At 33.1% G+C, this 23,406-nt stretch overlaps 2 protein-coding genes across 3 annotated transcripts; one reads left to right on the top strand and one right to left on the bottom strand.

Moving 5' to 3' along the window:
- Positions 1–229: 229 nt before the first annotated feature.
- Positions 230–5,381, top strand: LOC106718085 (putative serine protease K12H4.7). Its single transcript, XM_014512090.2, has 10 exons — positions 230–352; positions 716–901; positions 1,257–1,441; positions 1,793–2,025; positions 2,406–2,544; positions 2,637–2,782; positions 2,876–2,989; positions 3,251–3,389; positions 3,558–3,731; positions 5,232–5,381. Exons 1-10 carry the CDS (start codon positions 350–352, stop codon positions 5,335–5,337), a joined length of 1,425 nt encoding a protein of 474 aa, XP_014367576.2. The 5' UTR covers positions 230–349; the 3' UTR covers positions 5,338–5,381.
- Positions 5,382–5,861: 480 nt separating this feature from the next.
- LOC106718854 (S-adenosylmethionine synthase) lies at positions 5,862–17,679 on the bottom strand. Of its 2 annotated transcripts, none has more exons than XM_045678902.1 (11): positions 17,559–17,679; positions 14,945–15,277; positions 14,503–14,580; positions 14,288–14,410; positions 14,031–14,143; positions 12,607–12,750; positions 11,239–11,325; positions 10,293–10,424; positions 8,757–8,939; positions 8,405–8,538; positions 5,862–8,042 (listed from the first exon to the last, which is right to left on the bottom strand). In XM_045678902.1, the coding sequence occupies exons 2-11, from the start codon at positions 15,057–15,059 to the stop codon at positions 7,937–7,939; spliced, it is 1,215 nt and encodes a 404-aa protein (XP_045534858.1). In that variant the 5' UTR covers positions 15,060–15,277; positions 17,559–17,679; the 3' UTR covers positions 5,862–7,936. The 2 variants fall into 2 exon arrangements, with proteins under 2 accessions (XP_045534858.1, XP_045534857.1); XM_045678901.1 differs by lacking the exon at positions 14,031–14,143 and adding an exon at positions 13,714–13,826 and having other exon boundaries at positions 6,656–8,042; positions 17,559–17,678.
- Positions 17,680–23,406: the final 5,727 nt, after the last annotated feature.

Here is a 23,406-nt window from a genome sequence, read left to right as displayed (position 1 = left end):
ATTAGGTATTGGATAAGGCGCGATAACTTATCAATCATTGTAAAACAACTAAGATTATAATTGGCATTGATTATAAGCTGTTGAATTTATTAATTTGAACAACGACATGCACATTTTAGAAGCATTTATCATAAATACATGTTCATATTAAGTTCTTGAACATCTTTGTTGGTGGATGACGCTTATCTGCCTCTATACTAAACTGAACTAACTTATATTAGACTTTTTAAACAACATACTTCGATTATATTCTTATCAATGCCAATCACACAGATAATATTAATGAGTTCATTTAATGTAGTAATAAACGTGTCATGCAAAGACACATACGTGAAATTTGGAACGCGAAATGGTAACTATTTTTTATCATATTATATTATTACTCCTTATGTGAAATAAATGGTTAATGATCAAAATCACTGTCGTCTTTTCTGCAAAATTATTCTACGGAAAATGTGAAATAAGGTCTACTATAATAAGTCTATAAACTTACAAGTTCTCATGTAAAAAAAATGTATAATTTCAAGGACATAGCAGTACCATGTTCTTCAAGAACTGTTGTAACGTTAATATTCTTTAAAGATAATTTATATGCAAAAAGTAACACTTACATTGTATTTAGCCTATGCAAATAGTAGAGAGCGATAACAAAATGTAAACAGTCGCAACCTACAACAACACCTAATGGTTTAAGATATAATTGCTATTGTTTCAGAGATTTCTTCTATTATCATGCTTGATGACGTTATGTTGGGCAGAGCCACGTGTTCTCGAGCCCCCAATACGAGTGGAACTAGAGCCACCAGAGTCTTCCAATCTCAATACAAGAAATGTCCTCACTAGTTGGATAACCATGCCGCTAGATCACTTTGACCCACAAAACAGAGAGACATTTCAAATGGTTAGCGCAAAATTAAACATTATTCTAATCTCATGAAATCTTTGTTTATGTTAGTTAGTAATATTCGTTCATAAACGTTAAGACCAATTAAATTAAAATTGGTTAAGTTTAACATACGAATTAAAAGACGCGCGTCAAGTGCAAAAATTGCAAATCCAAAGACACTTTATGTCATTGGTACCTTCTTTTCTTTTATCCTTATACGAACTAAAACAATGCAATCCTAATTTCAACTAATGTTACTCAAAAAGACTGCACTTAATCTCTATCTCTTTTAAACCTTTTTTTCTTCTGCTTACTTTTGTCTTTCTGATTTATTTTATGTGTTCGTATAATTTAAATAAAATTATTTTAGCGGTTCATGTTCAATGAGGAATTCTTCGGTGGAGAAGGCAAGCCGGTGTTCATAATGGTGGGCGGCGAGTGGGCTATTGCCCCGGGTTGGCTGCGCGCCGGAAACATGTACCTCATGGCGCAGGAGAATCAGGGATACCTTATTTATACAGAACATCGCTACTATGGGGAGACACTGCCATATACGTTAGTTCTTTATGTATTTATCATTCTATATTAAGGAAACCCTGTGTCCAGCGTTGGATTAATATAGGAGGGTATTGATTGTACTTTTATACCCAACTGTCAAGAGGGACATGTTTTTTGTACGGTTTTTAAATTGAGAAAAACGAGTTCGAATCTCATTCGCCATGCATTTTTTTACTTTACTAAATGATTTTTTCGATGGTTTTCATCTATGAGCCTCAGTCAGTTTTTTTTTATAGTAATGTTAGGTTATTTTTTTAGATCTTTCTTCCCAACAGCATCCAAAACCACCAGAGACTGTTACGATCAGAATCATTAATAGAAATTATATTGCAAAATTTATTTCTACAGAGAATTTACGACTGAGAACTTAAGATTTCTGAACGTGGACCAAGCTTTGGCAGACATCGCATATTTTATTTTAGAATTGAAAAAGCAAGAACGCTTCGCGAACAGTAAAATCATCTTGTACGGGGGTTCATATGCCGCGAACATGGCTCTATGGTTCAAACAGAGATATCCTCACTTGGTTGAGGGCGTTGTCGCCTCCAGTGGCCCTATCAAGGGAAAAGTTGATTTTGCCGGTAAATTCCTTATCTTATATGTTAAATTAATTTATAAAATCTTTTTAAAAACAGAATGCTGTTCGCTATACAACGAAAGCTTTAAAAGAAATACAATCCAAAGCTAATTCGATGGATAAAAAAGTACCTTAGTAAACTGAAGTGTCAATAGACTAGTAAGGTTTATGAAGCTAGGTAAGGGAAAACAATTTTAGAATGGTCTTTTAATCTAGACTCATCGCTGAATCGTGGAAACGTTTTCTTACAAAAATAAGAAAAATCAATCATATTTAATAACAGAAATCCGAAGGTTTCAGAAACAACTGTTTATTCTTAGAATTTTTAATAACGTTGTAACAAGAAATTTAAAATCACATCATAAACTCGATATATTTCTCCAGGTTATTTAGAGGTTGTTCACGAAGCATTTAAATCCGAAGGGGGCGAGCAATGTATATCAACCATAAGACAAGGAATTGCCGATACAATTGCAGCAATGGAGAGCATACTGGGCAGACAATCACTTGAAGAAGCGTATAGGTACCGACTGTCAACTTAATTTTTACTTTACAATATCCATAGATATGTAACTGTCGTGACTATTAATTATTTTCTTCTCGTTTTATTGATAGGCTTTGCAATCCTCTGAACTATGACAACGAACTGGACTTAGGTTACTTCTCGGGGCTCATAACGTGGTCTTTCTCCGGATCGGTGCAGCGCGCACGTCCCGGCACGCTACTAGCAATTTGTAACAATTTCGCCACTAACATTTACGGTACGGCAACCGCAGCATATCAAATATATGTAAGACATAATAAAGGAATTAAAAGGAGGGATATTTGACATCGCTTTTTTCGATTTATTGCAGGAGAAACCCCAATGAAAAAAATTGGCGGTTACATAGCCGCGACTCAAAACCTAGGTTCATGTTGGGCTACTGGATTCGAAACTTTTCTAAGGACATATAATACCACTTCTATTTGTAAGTGTTTATGTAAATAAGTAGAATTATTTATATTTATCCTTCAGGTACACAAAGTTTGAACAAATAGAAAACTATTTGCAGATATCTAAGTCAAGTGACATGAAAAGTGTGCTAGATACTTCATAATTTAAGTCTCTTGACCCTCCTCAGTCACAGTGTAAGTGGGTTAAAATTAAGTGCTTCACACTTAATAAAAGAGGAAAAGTTGTTCCTACCGTTTTAAGTTTTCTTTTTTTAATGTACTCATCACTTTTTCAGCGAGAGCGTGGTATTACCAGACGTGTACAGAATACGGGTATTTCCAGATAGCACCGAAATCTGGCACAGTGTTCGATCAGTTAAAATGGCTCGACGTTGCATTTTATGTTGAAGTATGCAAGCAGGTTTTCGATCAAAGGTACAGTTAAAAGTTAATTGCCTAATGACAACACTATTAATTCACATTACAACCGTATTAGTATGAGTTCTTTCATACCACTATTATCAGCAGAATAACACAATATAAATTAATGTACAGCGGATTCTGATTTTCATGAGTATATTGATAAGCCTCATTTTGTTGCAGGTTTGACGAGGCGTTTGTATACGATGCGGTGGACCGCGTCAATTTAATATTTGGCGGTTTGAATCCCGATGTGAACAACACCATCAACATCCACGGTACCGTAGACCCGTGGCATGCCCTCGGCGTCTATGACAGGGATTTAAAAGAAGGTTCTCCTACCTATACAGTTCCAAGGTAAATACATGACCTAAATTAGATTTCGTACATGATGTGCCATATGGAAGACAAGATTGTTTCTTAGTCGCAGTTAAACTTATCGTTCTCAAATATTTTATAAAATTAGTTAATGATTTATATAGTGTGTTCTCAGAGCTGGGCATTAACTCGTTAATCCGTTAATCGTTAATTAACGAAGTTAACATTTTGCTTAACGGATTAACTTTTAAGTTAACTTCAAAAAGTGTTAACGCTTTTGTTAACTTCCGTTAAACTCAACTTCCGTTAATAAAAGTCCGTTAATCGTTAAATTAGAAACTTGTAGACGTGCTGTCATTTTGTTTAAATTACGCTCCACGCCACGCTCGTAAGTTCAACTATGTTGGGCGACTGTCGGCGACTCGAATGGTGAACGAACGAGTTGATAATTGATATATGTGAAATTCGCGTGCAAGTGTGATGCATCAGAGTGTTCGGAAAAGACGTGACCAACAGGACAAAATCAAAAGAAGGTTCTAAATAGTGTATTTCATTACGAGTATATAAAAGCAAGAGTATGTAATAGCCGACATCCCGAACGCTCTTCGTCCCTGCAATACGCCATTTTTTGAGCAACTGTATTAAAACACTTTTTTACTCGTGCTTTTTCTTTAGCTTTTCCAAACTCGTGCGTTCTCTTTCCCAACTGTCAAAATAATGTCTAAGAAAAAAGCAACCACGAAGTTTTTACAAAAAAAAATCATTGAAGTTTTTATGCTTCATGCAAATATTTCTAAAAAGAAGCTCCTAATTTGTTACAATATCAGATTTAATGATTTTACTCAATGAATTAGGTTAGGTTTCATTTTATTTCATCTCATTAAATTTAATTTTCATTTCATATCAATAAAAATAATCTACTGAAGACTTGACCGTTTGGGCATAGTTCCCTTTGCCTACCCAGAATGGATGAAGAAAACAAAAAAATCTCTGTTTGTATTCTTTTACGGTTGGCGCCATTTTTCAAACATTTTAGATTGAGTTTATTGGGTTTTAATTATTCTATTACATTGCTTCATTTTTTCGCAACTGTATTTAAAATAGTTGTACACGTGCGGAACTGCCATTACAACTTGTTCCAACTGTCAACCCTCACCTTCGGCTGCGCCTCGGCTCGGGTAGACATTTGTCTGAACTCTTTGCAATGACAGGCTTTCTGCACTCGTAATGAAATATACTATAATGCATTCATACTTGTCTCTAATACTAATGTGTTATAGAATGTATAGTCAAATTAATATTTTAAACAAGTGTCGGCACTAAGTGTGAAATTAGTATGTATAATTTTGGTATGGTTAACTGTTAACGATTAACTTTAACTTGCGTTAAATTTTCGAGAATTTAACGCTTTAACGATTAACGAAGTTAATTTTTTTATTAACGAATTAACGATTAACGAAGTTAACTTTTCGATTAACTGTGCCCACCTGTGTGTGTTCTACTTAAAGGCTATCTAAGTGTGAATTTTTGTAACTGCAGGGCGTCTCATTGTTTCGACATGCAAGGCTGGCTGAGTACAGACACCATTCTAATGACACGGGTGCAGCAAGCCGCTAGAAGATTGGTGGCGCGTTGGCTGTCTTGATTTAAACTAAGTTATTTTGTTAAACTTTATATTTTTGTAAACAATTCTTTATAATTTGAATTTAAATGTGACCAATTGATTGAAACTAATTCAGTTTTTAACCTCTACGCATGTACGCAAAGGTTCCTAGTCTTTTCATGGACAGGTGGACCATTTTTTAGCCGACTTCAAAAAGGTTATATTATTCTTGTTACTAGCGACTACTACGGAGATGTAATAAAGATAAACTGCAATAAAAATAAATGACAATTAAAGTGAAACTTAAATTACTAGCCCAATATGAGATTCTGCTATCCTAGGACTCTTTGTTACTCAAAGCTACTTGCAAATTATCAATTACTTTAAAAAATTCTCGCCTTGTTTTTAATTACCATCAAAAATTAAATGCTTATTTACATAAATAAGTTAGAGAAACCCATAAAAAAACGCAAAGCGGTTTAAATTATTAAATACTTTATTTAAATTAATTTAAGAACCACATCATTTTCGGTACACAGTTTTACATTCTATTCAACTAATAATTTTATTTTATGCGCTTAATATCTAAGGGATAGGATTAAAGAAAAAAAAAGCACTTCATCCCGATGGGACGGGAATGCAATTTATTTATTATTAGTCGAAATTTTACAATTTGACAAATTCAAAATACACAGCAAGTTAATAAGAATCTTTTAACGGGTCGATACAGATCCAAAAATATAATCAAAGTTCTCGCTACCCGTCCTAAGAATATTCAAATTTCCTAAGTTTAGTTTCTAGTTTCATAAAATGTCAAGTTTCCAATGCGCCTAGAGGCGTGTTCGTGTGTGTAATTATAAATGCACAGTGCACTACTGCCCGGGACGAGTCGGTGTGTTTTCAAAATGGCTCTTTTCCACTATGATCCTTTTCGGAAACACAACACAAAATGTACCGCACGGCGGGGCGACATCTAATATGGCCAACATTTCTATTTAAAAAGGAGCAAAATTCACTGACACTTATCTAGACTTAAAATAAACATATAGTTGGGGTCCCCGTCGCGCGGCACTTCATTTGCAGCGGAACGAGAAGGTCCTAGAATATCAGAATGTAGAATGTTCTAGAACGTACTCGGTCCACTGTGACGCGACCTGGAAAGTAGTCTACTCTACCTCGATGTAGCACTTAATATAAAGCTCACAGTATACAACATTCGAGATTATGGCAGTTCATCATTCAAGTCGAAAACTTCATTTTTACAGCAAAAAAAAAAAATTATAGGCCCTTACTTAAATAACGAATTCAAATTCATTAAAAAACCAATAATCATCGTATGAATTGCTTTAAAAAGGAATTAAAAACATTAAAATTGTCATATGTACGCTATATAATAAATAGGACATCACGTGCAAATGAAAATTGTACAAATAAATCCATTAATGTATGAAAATGGCATTGGATATATCACATGCAGGTAAATTAGGAGACACAGTACTTATTATTCTAACATTTCATGTTGTCTTTTGGCCAAGGAACATTTATGAACCCTGTCATAAGCCAGACAGCACTATTTGAGGAATCCATAGAAGAAACATTTATAAATTTTATAGTACAGTACAGATGTCACAAAACTCAAATACAATTGAGTATATTTTGTGACAATCTTTTATTTTATCCGTTATTCCATTAATATAAAAAATCATGTATTTGTCTGTTCGTAGAGGGTTATATCTTTGGTAATTGAAACCAGATACATATGTTATATTGACCCGTGATTTGATATATATATGGATACAGATATGACTTGGTGACCGCCTTAAATGATAGAACTGCCCGCTGGGAGCCGGAACTAACTCAAATTCAGAGATGACGTCACCATTACGCCTATGCATCTAAACTAACGAATACTTAATAATAACATACACTGAATCGCGCAAATGCAACCGTCCTTACAGAACAAGTTACATAAGTATAGGCTTCCAAAATCTCAGTATAAAAATTCATGTTTGAAAATCAAAATTATTATTATATTAGTAATTTTTTCAGAACATATGAGAAATGCCTGATATTTATAAAATAAGATTTTTGCTTAAATATTGAGAAACTATTACAAGACTCGACACTTAAGTTAAATGTATATTCCAACAAGGATATCTGAACCGGTGAGGGGCACTGCAATCGCGGTTGCTTCTGCCGGAATATATATAAAACCTGCTTATACATAATACATAAGAATATAAATATAAAACCTGCTCAGTAACAAAAAGACATAAAAGAAATAATGACATGACAACTACAGTGCAAAAAGGATTTTAACATTTTTTATCGTTGACAGGTGGCGCTATTGGGCTGTCATAATTTAGTTTGACTTATGCCCACCGGTTCAGATAGCTTTGTCGATATTTAAATAAATAAAATGTCGGTCGCCAACACGAATGTAACTCGTCCGTATGCATCGATCATTCCCACGCAATGGCAGTTTCATTCGCAAGATTTCGTCGCGTTAACTATAATAACCTATAGAGAGACATCAGCGATATTATCTCCGTGCTCTCGCTACAAAACACACGTAGATTAGGTGTTTCAAAACATACTGGTGGAATATTTACAAGGTGCTAGATGCGAGCGCTGACGCAAGTCAATCTACGATGAGCGGCTTGGGCGTCTCCCAGGGGAAGCCCTCCCGACCAAAGTGACCGTAAGTACTCGTCTTCTGATATATCGGCGCCTTCAAGTTCAGCTCTCTGCAAATACATTGCCAAATATTTGATCAAACAATACGAGTAAAACAATTATTATTTTTTACAAATTTGACACATGCAAAACGATTTTGATACCCCTTCTGATTTCAAAGATTTGCATATTAAGTTAATCTAGACAAAAAACTTAAATTAAATTAATAACATTCGTTCCGTAATGTATTGCATACAATTCATTACATTTTTAATAATGCCAAAAGAGGCCGCAGAAGTACGTTGGGTAGTTATTTTCATTTTATATAAAAGTTATGTATATAATCTCCCGCGAAGTATAGTACTTTCCCATTTTTGGTGAATCTATCATTTTTGTATAAATGTGATACATAGAATAGTAAACAGCGACTCACTTGACAATCTTTCCTGGGCGGAGATCAAAGTTCTTCTGTACAATGGAGAGCAGCTCCTGCTGAGTCTTGTGCGAGGTGCCGTAGTCGAACACCGTGATCGACAGCGGCTCCGCCACACCGATCGCATACGCTACCTGATGTAAACACAATATACAATGAATCTTAGCAAATATTACACATCGTGGCTATGTTATAAATAGATCAGTGAGAAACATTTTAATTTCAAATCAGGTTTACATTATTAAATAATGACCTTTTAGTATTGTCATCCGCCACCGCTCATCTGACAAATTAATTCCTACAAAAATCGTATTAGTATGGAAGTTGTAATTTCATGAATGTTTGATATTACCTGCACCATGCAGCGCCTGCAGAGTCCGGCGCGTACGAGGGACTTGGCGACCCAGCGCGCGGCGTACGCGGCCGAGCGGTCCACCTTGGTGAAGTCCTTGCCTGAGAACGCGCCGCCGCCATGTGCACCCCATCCACCGTACGTGTCCACTATTATCTTACGTCCCGTCAAACCGGCGTCAGACTGAACACGACACAAGCAAATTTTAAAAATAAAACACTTGATCAAAAAAAAAAACAAAAAAACTTACTACGAATATAATGACAGTTCATTTGTCAAAATAGTTTTGGTCGTTCACAATTGAATTAATAGTTGTCTACTGATAATAAAATAAAAAAAATAGCCTATGTATAGATTTAACCTTATGTATGTGAAAAAAATTCTATAATAGGTTCATTGATTTTTAAGATTATTCCAAAAACACAATTATAATGTATTTCTACTTTTTAATACTATAATACTCATAGGTTATGTTCTTCAATTTGTCAATCCTGGCACATGTCTATAGTTTTTTTTGTGTGTTATTTACGTTTTTATATTTGATTGTATTTGATAGCTATAAATGTTATTTGTAGAAAAACCGGTGCAACATTGCGTCATAAATAAATGTCAAAGTTAATGCAAAATGTTAACGTTTATTAGGATCTTTCGTTGTATTTATTAATATATATTGTATAAACAAGGATGTTTCTGTAGAAAAGTATTAAGTAAGCACTAACAGTTTTAGTTCCGCATTCTTAGATTAAGAAAATAAAGCAAAAAAAAAAAAAATACCATGACATGACGTATCATTGACGCATGTGACGTTAAGTATCTGACGCAACTACAATATTTATATATTGCGATAAGGTAGCTGGAGGCATTACATAGTTTGTGAATTAAGTTAATCATTGAATTTACGCGAATATAAAAAGAAATCCGATAAACGATGATACCCTAAGCAAATACCTGAGGTTCATTTCTATGAAAAAAGGTGTTTGTTTATAATTTCGTAATAACTTATGTGGAATAGGTGTAAAATTTCGCGTAACATTACTGATGACCACGTTTTTTATTGTTGTTCATAAAAGTGTACTATTGCCACAAAGTATTATTAATGCTGATGAGAAAAAAAGTGTTGCGTAATGCATTAGTACTAGATTGACAAGCATCTTTATTGTTTGGTTTATTGAATACATAAATTTTGCAATCGAAATTATCATGGATTCTTATTCGCTTATACTTTCTAGCAAAATAAAACAACTGGTACACTAAAAATAATTGTATGATCACTTAGTAAATCCTCATAATAAATCTACACTATGATTTTTAACCACTACTTATTTTTAACTCTGGGTGCAGTTAAATGATCATCAATGTCTCTTCTCTTTAAAAAAACATTGAATGTTTTATTAGACTAGTATTTATAATTACTAGTGGTCGCCCATAATTCATATAAAAAAAATTTAAAAGCACTTTTTCACATAAACCTAAAACATAAACATCTCAATTTAAAAAAAAAAAGGGTTTTCACTCGACATATTGATATGATTTTACCTGAGGTCCACCAATGATGAATAGTCCTGAAGGATTGATGTGAACGATAGTCCTGTCATCAAAGTACTGGTCTGGGATTACTTCCTTGATAACCTTCTCTCTGATCTCCTCGCGAAGTTGCTCCAACGTTATCTATAAATAAAATGGGACCATTATTAAAGTAAAAAAAAACCCAGGCGAGTCTCCATTGCCTGTAGAGAATGTATAATAAACTCTATTCTTCAATTCTCTATTCAGTGATTACATAAATTTATTACAGTCGCGATATAAACTTTATCAAAAATGAAACTTGCCTAAAAGTTGGGAGATTATTGAATCTATTCTATTCGGAACATGTTTGGATTACCATGACGCTAATAAATGTGTAAAAACAAAAATATTTATAACTAACTGTGATAAATAGGTTATCAACAACATAGCAATGATATAATATTTAAATTATTTACACATAAGCTTGCATGATGAAATGAAAAATATTATTTTCTTAAGCAATTTCATTATCATATCGGTTGGTATAAAATTTAATCATAACATAACTTGTTATAGAAAATTGTAATAAACTTGTGGTAATTTTATTTCATACGATTTTTTCAACAATATATCAATTATCACTTGTTATAACTAGTTCGTTTTTTAGTATCAATACCAAGTAATCATTTATATTTATACATATTACTAAAATTAGAGTTTATGTAATGGCGAGAAAAAAAAATCGTATTTCGTGGAAGTCATGAATTTGCGACGCTGATAACGAAAAAACATATTTTAATTTTTTCTGTCTGTCTGTCTGTATGTAAGGCCGCGTTTGTTTCAGGTAATCAGAACAGGACTTTGACGGGAAGACAGATGATGGACGCAGGGTTAATATAGACAATTTTTTTAAATGTTGCGTTAACAAAGTCGCAGGCGACTGCTAGTAAATGAATAATTTAGTTTGATAACATACTTTTCCGGAATGTTGCAGTGATACAACAACTGTGTGGACCCTTTGCGGCACTGTGGCGCCCCCCGCGAAGATGTACTCGCATGTCACCTGCAACACATTACACCATTCGATACAGAATACAGTGGAACCTGGATAAGCGAGAGTGCAAGGGATCGCGATGTTTTTCTCGCTTATAGAGGTTTCTCTTATATCCAAGTTCGATTGTACATCTTATATATATATAAAAGAAAATCGTGTTAGTTACACTATTTATAATTAAGAACGGCTGAATCGATTTGACTGAAAATTGGTGGGCAGGTAGGTTAGAACCAGGAAACGGACATAGGAAAATTTTTACCCCGTTTTCTATTTTTATTTACGCGCGGACGGAGTCGCGGGAAAAAGCTAGTGTAATATAACAATTGTACGGTGAAGTCATCAAAATCGTGCCTAATTAAATATGTAAACAAAAAGTCTCAAATTAGAATCTAATTACTTCAAATAGCATGAATTGTTAAAATTGCACAAAAATACGACATGGTAATTCTAGTGTTTGATGACGTAATCAATCTCAATATATCAAATTTCAAATGCCAGCCACCAATCAATTGTATACTTGCAGATTGCCAAGGTTAATACAAAATCATACTGATTTATTTCATGTTATAAAAATGGTCGCCTTGACCATTAATTTGACAGCAGACGGCCGACATGTCATGTTTTGATAAGATAAAGATAAGGCTAAATTCCTAAAACAAGGAATAGCTCTAGATTAGGTTAGGACGGAAAAGACATCCCATCACAATTCACCAAAGCACTATGCTTTCTTTTATTTTTTACTTGTTTTCAAAGATTATTTAGTTGCAATATAAATTAACCATGATTTAAACATTCATTACCGTGAGTTAAGATCATGTTCTTATATTTTAACCATATTTACTTATGTATATATATGGAAATATATGTTTTTTATCCTATTGATGAATTGATCCATTTTTTATGTTGCAAATAATGAAAAAAATATTTTTGTGTGCTACTAAACATGTTACCACAATGTTATTAAAGTCTTGTAATACAAAAATTAGAAAATACTTGCATTAAAAATGATTACACAATTAAAATAGTTATTTTCATCATAGTGAAGTGACATATTCTGTTTGTACTGATAAAAACTAAATAATTATATGTAACACTTAAATGCATTATTCATATTAAAATTATATGTTACTTTTACTATTTCGATATCATGAATTTGTCACAAAAGAACTTTTTTATTTAATAACTTAAACATGTTTCACGTTTTAAAATTATTAAACAGATTATTCATTGACATTTTACTTTATGGGATAACTATGGGGTCTCCTGTAGTAAGTTTTAAGTTGAATTTACCTGTGATTTGGAATCAGGACGTGCCCACCAGAATTCTCCATTTCGTCTGAGCTCTGCAATCTTCTGGTTCAGTTTGTGGGCAAGCACCACTGTGAGGGGCATGCATTCCTCCGTTTCGTCCGTAGCATATCCAAACATCAATCCCTAGAAGTACGTCTACCATTTCAAAACAAAATAACACACAAAAGTAAAAACAATTGTAATAAATCCCATTTTGCGATAAAACTGTATTTTAATTTGTTTTAGTAAGGAATGACTCATAAAATAGCTTTTACAGATCATGAACCAATTATGAAACATTATGGTTGTTTTTTTTTTGTACGATTTTGTAGTAATAATGAGAAGAAAACCCAAGTTACACAATGATAATTTTACTTATTCAAATTAATTCTATTAATTATTAAGAATTCTATTAAAAGAAAAGGATCTAAGCGCTGATTGTAATAACAGTACAAGTAAAAACAAGTACTAAAAAGAATAATCTTATTAATTTTACCATTACTAGACATGTGTTAATCAGCTCTGAACCAGTTCTAAAGTTCAGATCATAAAGAATTGAATTGTTGAGCTGCAACTCAAGAACTAAATTGGCAGCTCATGGCTCTTTGTGATGTAATATAACTATGTGTTAAGCCGTGAGCTGCCTAGCAGTTTGCAGCTTGAAATACAAATCATAACTCTGTGCAACTACAAACTAAGCTGATGTGAGAGCTGGTTTATTGATCTACTTCACACATGTGAACCATGAGATGATCTGCCAATCATCAAATTTAGTTGAGTTGACCCATGACTAGCCATTACAGTAGGACAGTAGCACTCAAAATTAATGCTGGTATACAACTGTCATAATTTAAACACTAACTGGCGCCAGTGAACTCATTGCAGGCCAGCGCTACTGCTCTACTGTACTGGCATTATGTAATCCAGGCATAATTTAAATAGAAAATAATTTAATTTAACAAAATATTCTAAGAAACCAATATTTTTACAACAGTAACCTTGTTCAGTGTCACCAACTTGCCTGGCAAGTTCACATAGAAGAAAAAAATTCTAGTATCATAGAAAATTTAAATATTAATATTTTCAAGGTTGTTACTAATGACCTACCTGATCACCCGCCCCAACATCCTCCTCACTCCGATTCTCATGCACCCCTGCTGCAATGTCAGGTGACTGTTGGTCCAGAGCTAGCATCACACTGCAAGTCTTGTAGTCAAAGCCTGGTCCCAACATGCATATTATTGTTACCATTCAACATATAACCTAATCATACTCTAAACAATTTTGCCATCACTTATCGGAACAATTTCGATACCCAAATGAAAAATGTCTTAAAATCAAAATGATCATGCAAAATGATTTTCCCAAATTTTTTGGACTTTTAGACCCGTTTCGTGCTAACAGGCTCTATTTGAATTTTGTACCTGATCTCCAGCCCCAAAATCAATTTCCTCTCTGTTCCGATACACCCCATCTGCTATGTCTGGGCTTTGCTCCTCAAGAGCCACTAACAAGTTTAGTGTACGCCAATCAAAACCTAGTATTCACAAAATAATTACTAAGAGTATGCCTGAAGGCCAAAGTACATTTCATACCAACATTAAATTCAAATCAGTACCTGGCGGGCAGCCAATGTTCAGAAATCTTTGTGTAATTTACTAATTCTATGTTTTGTGCTTACCTTTTGAAGAATCATCATATCCAATATGCTTTACTGTTTCTCTCACAACTTTTTGATAGTCAACATTGGCTTTTGATGTTATTTCTCCGCACAGCAGAATCATACCAGTTTTAGTAACCGTTTCTGGCAATTAAAAAAAAATATAAGTTCTCTTAAATGCTGTTGTTGTTAAATGTAAAATGAAGTTATGGTAAGTGCTCCTGTTTTTTACTTACCACATGCTACTTTTGCATCAGGATCTTGTTTTAAATGAGCGTCAAGAACTGCATCGCTTATTTGGTCGCACATTTTGTCTGAAATAAAACAAAAAGACTGTTGCATTCCTAATTGCTTAAAGTAATAACATATCATGATATTATTTCATCATGATAATATAGTCTTAAACCACGTGGTCTTTTTATTGACAATTATTCATATCAATTACTGGAAACATTCTCAATTTACATTTAATATGATGTAACTTAATATTGCCCTTGCTTCTACTTATTTACCTAGGTAAAGAAGAAGTGAATAAGTTTTACTTCTACTCTGTCCCATATTAACATTATCAGAGCATTCTCAGACATACAATTCATTAAAATATTTGCGCACATGTTTAAGGCGGCCATCTTTCGATTTGATAACTCGCACGATCCTGAAGTATAATGAAAAACTAACCTGGATGTCCCTCGCCGACGGATTCTGATGTAAATAAAAACACTGATCCATCTTCCATGTCATAACTGTGCCCGTTTGTTTTTGCATATCCATTCATTTTTGCAGTCTCCGGCATTCTGAATTTGGAGTTAGCTCACAAAAATAACCCAACAAAATCCCCTCGAAATAATACTGTGGAAAAGAGGTCTGCTGCGAGTTCGCGCTGTTATTTATAAGGTCGGAGAGGCGCCACAGCGCTCCAAGTAAAGACCAATCCGCGATTAGCTCACGTTCCGCTGTCAGTCACTTCTTCTCTTCTATTGGTCAAAATATTTTGTTTTGATTCTGTATAACCTATAAAATAGTAAAAGACGTCAATGTGAAATTCATAATTTTCATTGAAATTAAACTCTTTGGTGTATTTTACAAATTGAATATCACCTTGATAAAAGTAAGAAAATAACAGACTATTTTATATTGTATCAGTTTTAACAACTATTGACCAATTAAAAGACAAGCACAACCTTTTGCCCAGACAAGATCGATTTTTCTTTGTAGTATATTTTTGTAGAGGAAGGAAAGACGCGGGCGGTAATTTGGAATAATTTAGAAACTAATTAAAAAGCGAAAAGAAACGACTAGCAACCACTTCGAAGAAAATATATTTTTACACTGATACAATCTTATAACAGTCGATTCTAGTACGATTGGTAAATGGTAAAGATTCATATAGGAGACAAATTTCACACGAAATCAGAACAAGTAAAACACATAATAGATAGTTTACACAGAAGTAACCTTTTTCGCGCATGAAACTAACAATAACGAGAGAAAACGATAGCATCATCATACTTTGACCAATAGTCCAATAGAGATTTTTATGCATATTAAATCGTCTAGGATTTAACAGTATCACATTCACATTATTGTTAAAGCGTTAACGAAAACCTAGTTGAAGTTATGAATTAACCGATCTTTACATAGTTGCATTTGTCTTAGTTAAATTCGAAGTCAATAAATATATCCTTTTGTGGTAGACGCCAGCAACAACATCTGTTGCACGAATAGGCCGACTCGTCCTGTGAAATACCAGGACCACACAAAAGATAAGCGTGAAGTGGAAGCAATTCCGCGTTTCGTCTGATGAGTGTGGTGCCTGAGGCCTAAATTTACTCCTCTTCCCCTTCCCACCCTTTTCATATAAAGGAAAGGAAGGAATGGGATAGGGATTTGTCGAAGGAGGGAACGCATAGTATGGGCAAAATATTCTCTTTCTGTGCGTCCCCATTACCATTAATTAAAGGTAGACAACGCATCTGCAATTGCGGATGTTTATGGGCAGTGGTCGCTTCGCTATTTCAGCGAATCAAGTGATCGCTTGCTCGTTTGTCACTTTATGATTAAAAAAAATATATTTATATATCCAACCCTCTCATTTGCATGGTAAAAATAAGTTGCAAGTCTTCGCCAAAAACGCCCCTAAGTTTAAAATAGTAGCAAATACGCAACGTGGTAAAATACTCGTCCTATTGGAATAGATATTCTCTCTTTTGATAATTAAAAATAGGTATTATGATACTGTCTATATTTTCCTATACATGTGCGTAATTACGGACAATAAATTAATTTCGAATGCAATCCCGGCTAAGATAAGAACCGTTTCTACAAGTCACGTGTAAAGTTGAAAGTTCGTGACCATACCTATAATAGAATAACACATTCAATCATACATATTTTATTGTATTACGGATATATATATATTCAATTTCTTATCATCTTTTGGTACTTATATTTTTGATATACCGTTTCATTATGGTATAGTCATACATACGAAATACTAGTTCTTCACTTAGCCTGGCTAAGCTAATTTATTACGCAACAATGGATATTCAATATGCGGCTACTTTTAGTATTTATCGAGGGAACTAACAGTTAAAGACTTGATACAGAAATCAGTCAAAAAGTAGTTATTTAGATTTGCATTTTTGCTCATGGGTGTAGTGCAGACTTAAAATTTCCTTTTCCAACCTTGTCTCACTTACTCTTCAATTTTATCTTATCTCGTTCTTTACAACGTAAATCTTTCGTTAAAAAAAAACAAAAGTAAATAAATAAAAAAGTAACTATATGTAGGAAATTAACTATAGAAATTTATAAACTAAAATGGTAAATGGATAAGTAGATATCAGGTATTAATAATAGTTTTTACCTAAACTAAAATGAAACAACGTTTGATACGTTGAAATAAAAGTAAACAATAATTATTATTATTTTTAAGAGTGCATTGTATTCTATATATTTTTTTTTTTACTGAAACTCTGATATTCTGTTAAACTTATAAATGTAAGAAAGAATAAATAACATAATGATAAAGTTCAACACAGTGAAATAAAATACAGAGTATTCAATTAAATAAAAGACTAGCCGCAAAACTTCCGACAAAGTAATGTAATAGCCGTGATTTGATTACTACTATGTTCGTAATGTGAATATATTACATATTTTTTTGTTTGTTTATTTAAATCATCATTGTATTTGGTAGACGAATAATTCCCCTCTTAAATAAAACGAAAAAAGACAACGTCAGGAGCTAAAAAAATAAAATTTTGACAATAGAAAATAAATGCTTTTTTACCGTATTAAATAATTAAATCATAAACTGTCGATTTATAAATGAACACCTTGTATACACATTAAAAAATACACGAAATAAATGTTAAAAACTGCAACAGTCTAAAACGTATGAATCGCGAACAGTAACTGAGATTAATTCTTATGAATTTGCTAACTTAACGTGAGATAACGCCACTAATGTTAAACATGCATTCTCATTATTGATTTGAAAACATAGGCAAAGAGACAACAAGAGCTTTATTGTGAAGATATAACTAAATAACTGCATGTGTCAAAGAGATGATTGAATTTGCGAATATAAAAACCAAGAAGCTTGTACGACCTACTTTTATGCAAAAATTAAAAAATAAGCTTGTGATACAGACTAATTATCAAATAGTTATATAGTACTAAAACAATTCTACCATAAATACACCAAGTTTTCTATATTTTTTAATTTTTTAAATTTTTTTAGTAGGAAAACCTAGCATTAACAAATTAAAATTAAGTAATTTTGCATGAATTACGGAATTAATTTCTTTCCGCAGGCCTAGTTCGAATAAAATAAGGTAAAATCCTTGTCATTACTACTCAGACCTTGTTGTCGTCAGAAAATCAGAAGTTTGTATAGGGATTTAACATCATGATTCATACGATGAACGTCAATATAACACTGCTTTTATTTATAATACTATAGGTTGGTGATAACTGCAAAAGAAAATAATCGCAACCATAAGCATTATTAAAATAGTGTTAGCTAAAATAATTGTTGTACATAATATTTTGTGTTGGCTCTTAGACTCTCTCTCTTATTATCGCTGTCGTGAGGCGAAAGTTCAAAAAGATTATCATGATCTCTGTTTAATAACAAATACATTTTTTACATTTGTCAACAAATAGCATAATGTTTAGAAATCTGTGTATCTGGAACAAATATTTACGTTGTACACGGATTCATTTAGCTCGGGAACTGTGACTATCACATTGATATAAGCGCAAGGAGTACATATTTTTCATATAGAAAAACCACGTGTAATAAATTAATAAGCGAAACTAAAAAAAATTGAATATTGAAAATGAAAAATCTAAGCATTTTCTTATTAAACTAACTAACGATTTTGGTGCATTCCTAGTTTTATATTAGATATTGCTTTTTCATGTAAATTTAATAATGTTCTACATATGTACCAGTGTAGTGTGATTTATTGGCTTAAAGTGACATAGCAAGAATGAATGCACGAGAAATGCATAGTAATTGAAGGAAATTGGATACTATGATAATCTTCTCTGAAGCAAAAAATCGTAAGTATTACATATTTGTTGTCACCTTTTCACCTATTAAATTGTGCAATGTTGCACTTGAATTACATTTAATTTAAGAACATTTAATACATAGATAAATTCTAATAAGAGAATCCCACTTATGTAGGATTTCTCTTTGAAAAGGTGTGTCTTGAACCTTGAGTGGTAAATCCTATATCGAATTCTAGATCTATAAGCTATTAGTATATCAATGCTTTCATGTACATCTTTTTAAGTTTTAGCTAAATTGTTTTTAAAATTGACCTATATTCTTTTACAATAATCTAAATATACAATATTAACATCTAACGACTTCTGATTTAGTATTTTGACATTAAAGAGTTATTGTTAGTTTCTGAGACCAAAATCCTCGTTTAAATCATATTGTTATCTCAGTTTTGTCAAAGATAATGATAGGGATGACGATATGTTTTATATAGAGATTTTAGTGTCAAACCAACGGTTAATAAATAATTCTTAACAATTTTTTTTAATTGAAAGACATTTATACCGATATAAGTATCAAGACGAAAAAAATATTTAAAATATGTTATTAGTGTGAAAAATACGCCTTATTCCGCTTATCAAGAATTGATGATTAGTACCATGCGCTCTACACATCTCAATGACGTGCACTAAGTAGGAAGTTATGACTTCATTATCTTACTTTTAAATTAAGGGAAACATTATCTTAGTTTTGAGGGGCACTGTGTTATGAAAAGGTTGATAAACTTTAAACTTTTAAAGACAACGCAACTTTGATAGTGTAATTATGAATCTCTTCTCTGTATTTCTGACGCAATACGAAGGCAATTCGCAAAACTTCAGATATCACTCAAGTTGCGTGTTATTATGCAAACACTTTGATATTATTCGAGATAGATTATATAATTCCTGTATCTTTGTTCCCCGTTAAAGGGATCTATTGTTGTTTAAGCGCTCAGTACCTAAGTATTCAATTAACTTGTCAAATTTTATGTTTTTTTTAGGATTTTGTACTAATAATTTGATCGTTAACCATGCTTTTTAAAAGGAAATAAATCTAACAATTTTCGATGTCATGTAACGTAAAATGATTTATGTAATTTAATATACATAATTGCATAATATTACTGAGTGGCATTACAATACGGCAAGTATCACGTAGCATTGACGCATACTCGTCGAAAGTTCTCTACACCGATAGTCATAGTTAATACGTGTTGAGCGCTCTAATATTTTAAATAACCAATACGTATATCAAAAGCAGTTCTTATCGTTGTACATAATTTAAAATTGTGTTTTGATAAGTTGTTTTTCACTCACTTTCGAAACAATCTCAACTAAAAGATTATTACGTAATCTAAGTTCATAGGTCATTACGAGATTTTCAACACCCGATTTTTATAAAGCAAAATATAGTAGGGGAGCCCAAGCGGGGATTTCGGGATTTCCTAAAGCACGGCAGATTAATATACAGGGGGATACCTTGTACCCGGTTAAGTACCTCCACAAAACATGGGGCCCATGTATAAGGCCGAACCGTTTTTCTAATTTTTTTTTGTCAAATCAGGCGAATCCCTCTACATAATCGTCAGATTATGAGACAGTACGTTTAGAACATAAAGATAAACCATATATATCTTAATCTGACGCGCTTGAGTATTTCAAAATGGCGAATTTTTTTGCACATTATAAAAATGACCGCGAGTTTGCGTCCCATCGAAATCTTCAGATTAGTGAATGAGAGCTTTTTTTGGTGCACTTAACACTCCCTTAGAAAATCTGACGCGCTCGATAAAAATTTTGTTTTTTACATTTTTAAAAATCTATAGCCGCTTCCCCCACTGATGTAAAGGTATATATCATATAACATTTTTTTCTTCTTATCATCTAAGCTTTGCATCCCAATAGGTCTCTATGATGCTCGAGTAAATCCCCATTTAGCATCGTGGGCTCCCCTACTAATAGTTCTTTTTGAAGGATCTCGGTAGACACATACAAAAACCTTATATTTTTACGTCTTGGGTAACAAAAAAAATGTACCTAATCACATTTATCTCCATGTAAGAGTGCATGCAGGTCCTGGTTCGATCTCTGCCATGAACCAATATGTTTTTCGATTTTCAAATCTATATATATAAAAGAAAGTTGTGTTAGTTACACCATTTATAACTCAAGAACGGCTGAATCGATTTGACTGAAAATTGGTGGGCAGGTAGCTTAGAACCAGGAAACGGACATAGGATAATTTTTACCCCGTTTTATATTTTTTATTCCGCGCGGACGGAGTCGCGGGTAAATGCTAGTCTATATATATAAAAGAAAGTCGTGTTAGTTACACTATTTATAACTCAAGAACGGCTCAATCGATTTGACTGAAAATTGGTGGTCAGGTAGCTTAGAACCAGGAAAAGGACATAGGATAATTTTTACCCCGTTTTCCTTTTTTTTATTCCGCGCGGACGGAGTCGCGGGTAAAAGCTAGTCTATATATATAAAAGAAAGTCGTGTTAGTTACTCTATTTATAACTCAAGAACGGCTGAATCGATTTGACTGAAAATTGGTGGGCAGGTAGCTTAGAACCAGGAAACGGACATAGGGTAATTTTTACCCCGTTTTCTATTTTTTACTCCGCGCGGACGGAGTCGCGGGTAAATGCTAGTTTTATATATAAATTAAACGTTCTTAAGGTAAAGGTGACCGTGATCCATACAGCACATTCAAAGATATTTGTAAAGTCAACTAATCCAAGTGTAAGCATGGAATTTAATATAAAATCCTTGAAACCTGCTGAAGCTAATTTCCTATTTTTTTCTTAGTGTTTCTTCAGTGTCAAGGATTTGGTACCAACGCATGTCTGTACAATCCTTGAAACAGACATGCGTTGAGAATAACCGATGGGTACCAGGTGTGCCTTTTGGGGAAGGAAAAAAGACGGGATTTGCCTCGCCTCCACATCCAATTATATGCGTGGGAAGATCGCTCTGATGATCTTGAGCCGCCAAATAGAAGTTTGAAATTGCTCATAACTAAAATTGGGATTTGCGCAGAAAATTTACTCAAAAATGTAAGCAGTCGTAAAGTTTGCATGGCACTATAAGACAATCCAGTGTCTTCGATACCTGATAAAAATAAAGCTATCGAGGGGCCGAGGGGCAGCGGTAACCAGATATTTTATCTGTGCAGCGGTCAAGAGGTCGCAACTCATTTGCCTAAATAACTGTTAAGTACTGCATTTTAAATTCAGTTAATTACGCCTTAAATTGATCATTGTTTTGATATAAAATATAAATATTGATTGCAGATTTATTGTTTTAGTTTGATATCTATATATATAAAAGAAAGTCGTGTTAGTTACACCGTTTATAACTCAAGAACGGCTGAATCGATTTGACTGAAAATTGGTGGGCAGGTAGCTTAGAACCAGGAAACGGACATAGGATAATATTTACCCCGTTTTCTATTTTTTATTCCGCGCGGACGGAGTCGCGGGTAAAAGCTAGTATATAATGAAACTAGTGGAAGCCCGCGACTTCGTTAGCGCAGAATTAAAAAAGTAGACCACAATATGCCCACGTGCATCAGCGATCTTCCCGTTAAAATCGGCCTAGTCTTTCCGGAGATTGATACGTAGTATGTTTTTTCCGATTTTACATACTGACACTCCGATTTAATTAATTTATAGATAAAACAACTTGTAAAGAACATGTAAAACATTATAGAATGAGGTTGAGAAAAAAATTAAGTCTTTGCACGAAAAGTAATTTTATATTATAAATCTTGCATTAATTTAATTAAGGAGGCATTATTTTTAAGTCATCTGACCAGATCAGATTTATATAGCAATTTTTTTTCATGAAGCCCTTCAAAAAAAGCTTCTTCAACTTGAACACATACAACGTAGTGACTCGAATGGTTCTTCTCTTATAAAAAGTAACGAGTATCTTCCAAATCATAAATAATACATATATCTTCGATATATTAAATATAAAATTTTGATCATTGTGATATTCCGTCTTGTAGCTTAAATATGTATCTTAACTGATTTCGATATGTAAGATGTCGTATTTTGTTTCTCTGTGTTTTGTAGGGTTAGATTACGGATTATCGGTTTTAAAATATATTTATTACTTGTTAATACTGGTATTAATAATTATTCTATCGATTGAATGCACTTACTATTGATATTGTTCGAGTAAGCAAATAAGTAAAGGTTACTGTGATGTGTCCACGAGATGATGCCCAGTTAATGAGGTCAACTTGATACTGTCTACACGTGTTGGGCTCTTATCAACTGATTCAAGGTCTAAGATCACTTTCTCTCTGCCAATGAAATTATAGCAATCAGTGATAGATAATTTTACATTTCTCATTTGTGAATCTGCGTTAAATATAACATTTAGCACAAATTTTTAGCCGAATATTTTTTATTTTATTTTTCAACGAATAACGAATACATTTTGAGAATTCTCTTGATTTTAAAGATTCATGAAAACCGCTGTAAAGTTAGCTACATATTTATAATATGATAGAAGTGTAATTAGCAGTATAATTATATATTAGGTACATAGAGAAAAAAATACAG

This window comes from Papilio machaon, chromosome 8 (genome assembly GCF_912999745.1).
Source record: "Papilio machaon chromosome 8, ilPapMach1.1, whole genome shotgun sequence".
NCBI classification, from domain to species: domain Eukaryota; kingdom Metazoa; phylum Arthropoda; class Insecta; order Lepidoptera; family Papilionidae; genus Papilio; species Papilio machaon.
This window is presented reverse-complemented; position numbering and strand designations above follow the sequence as displayed.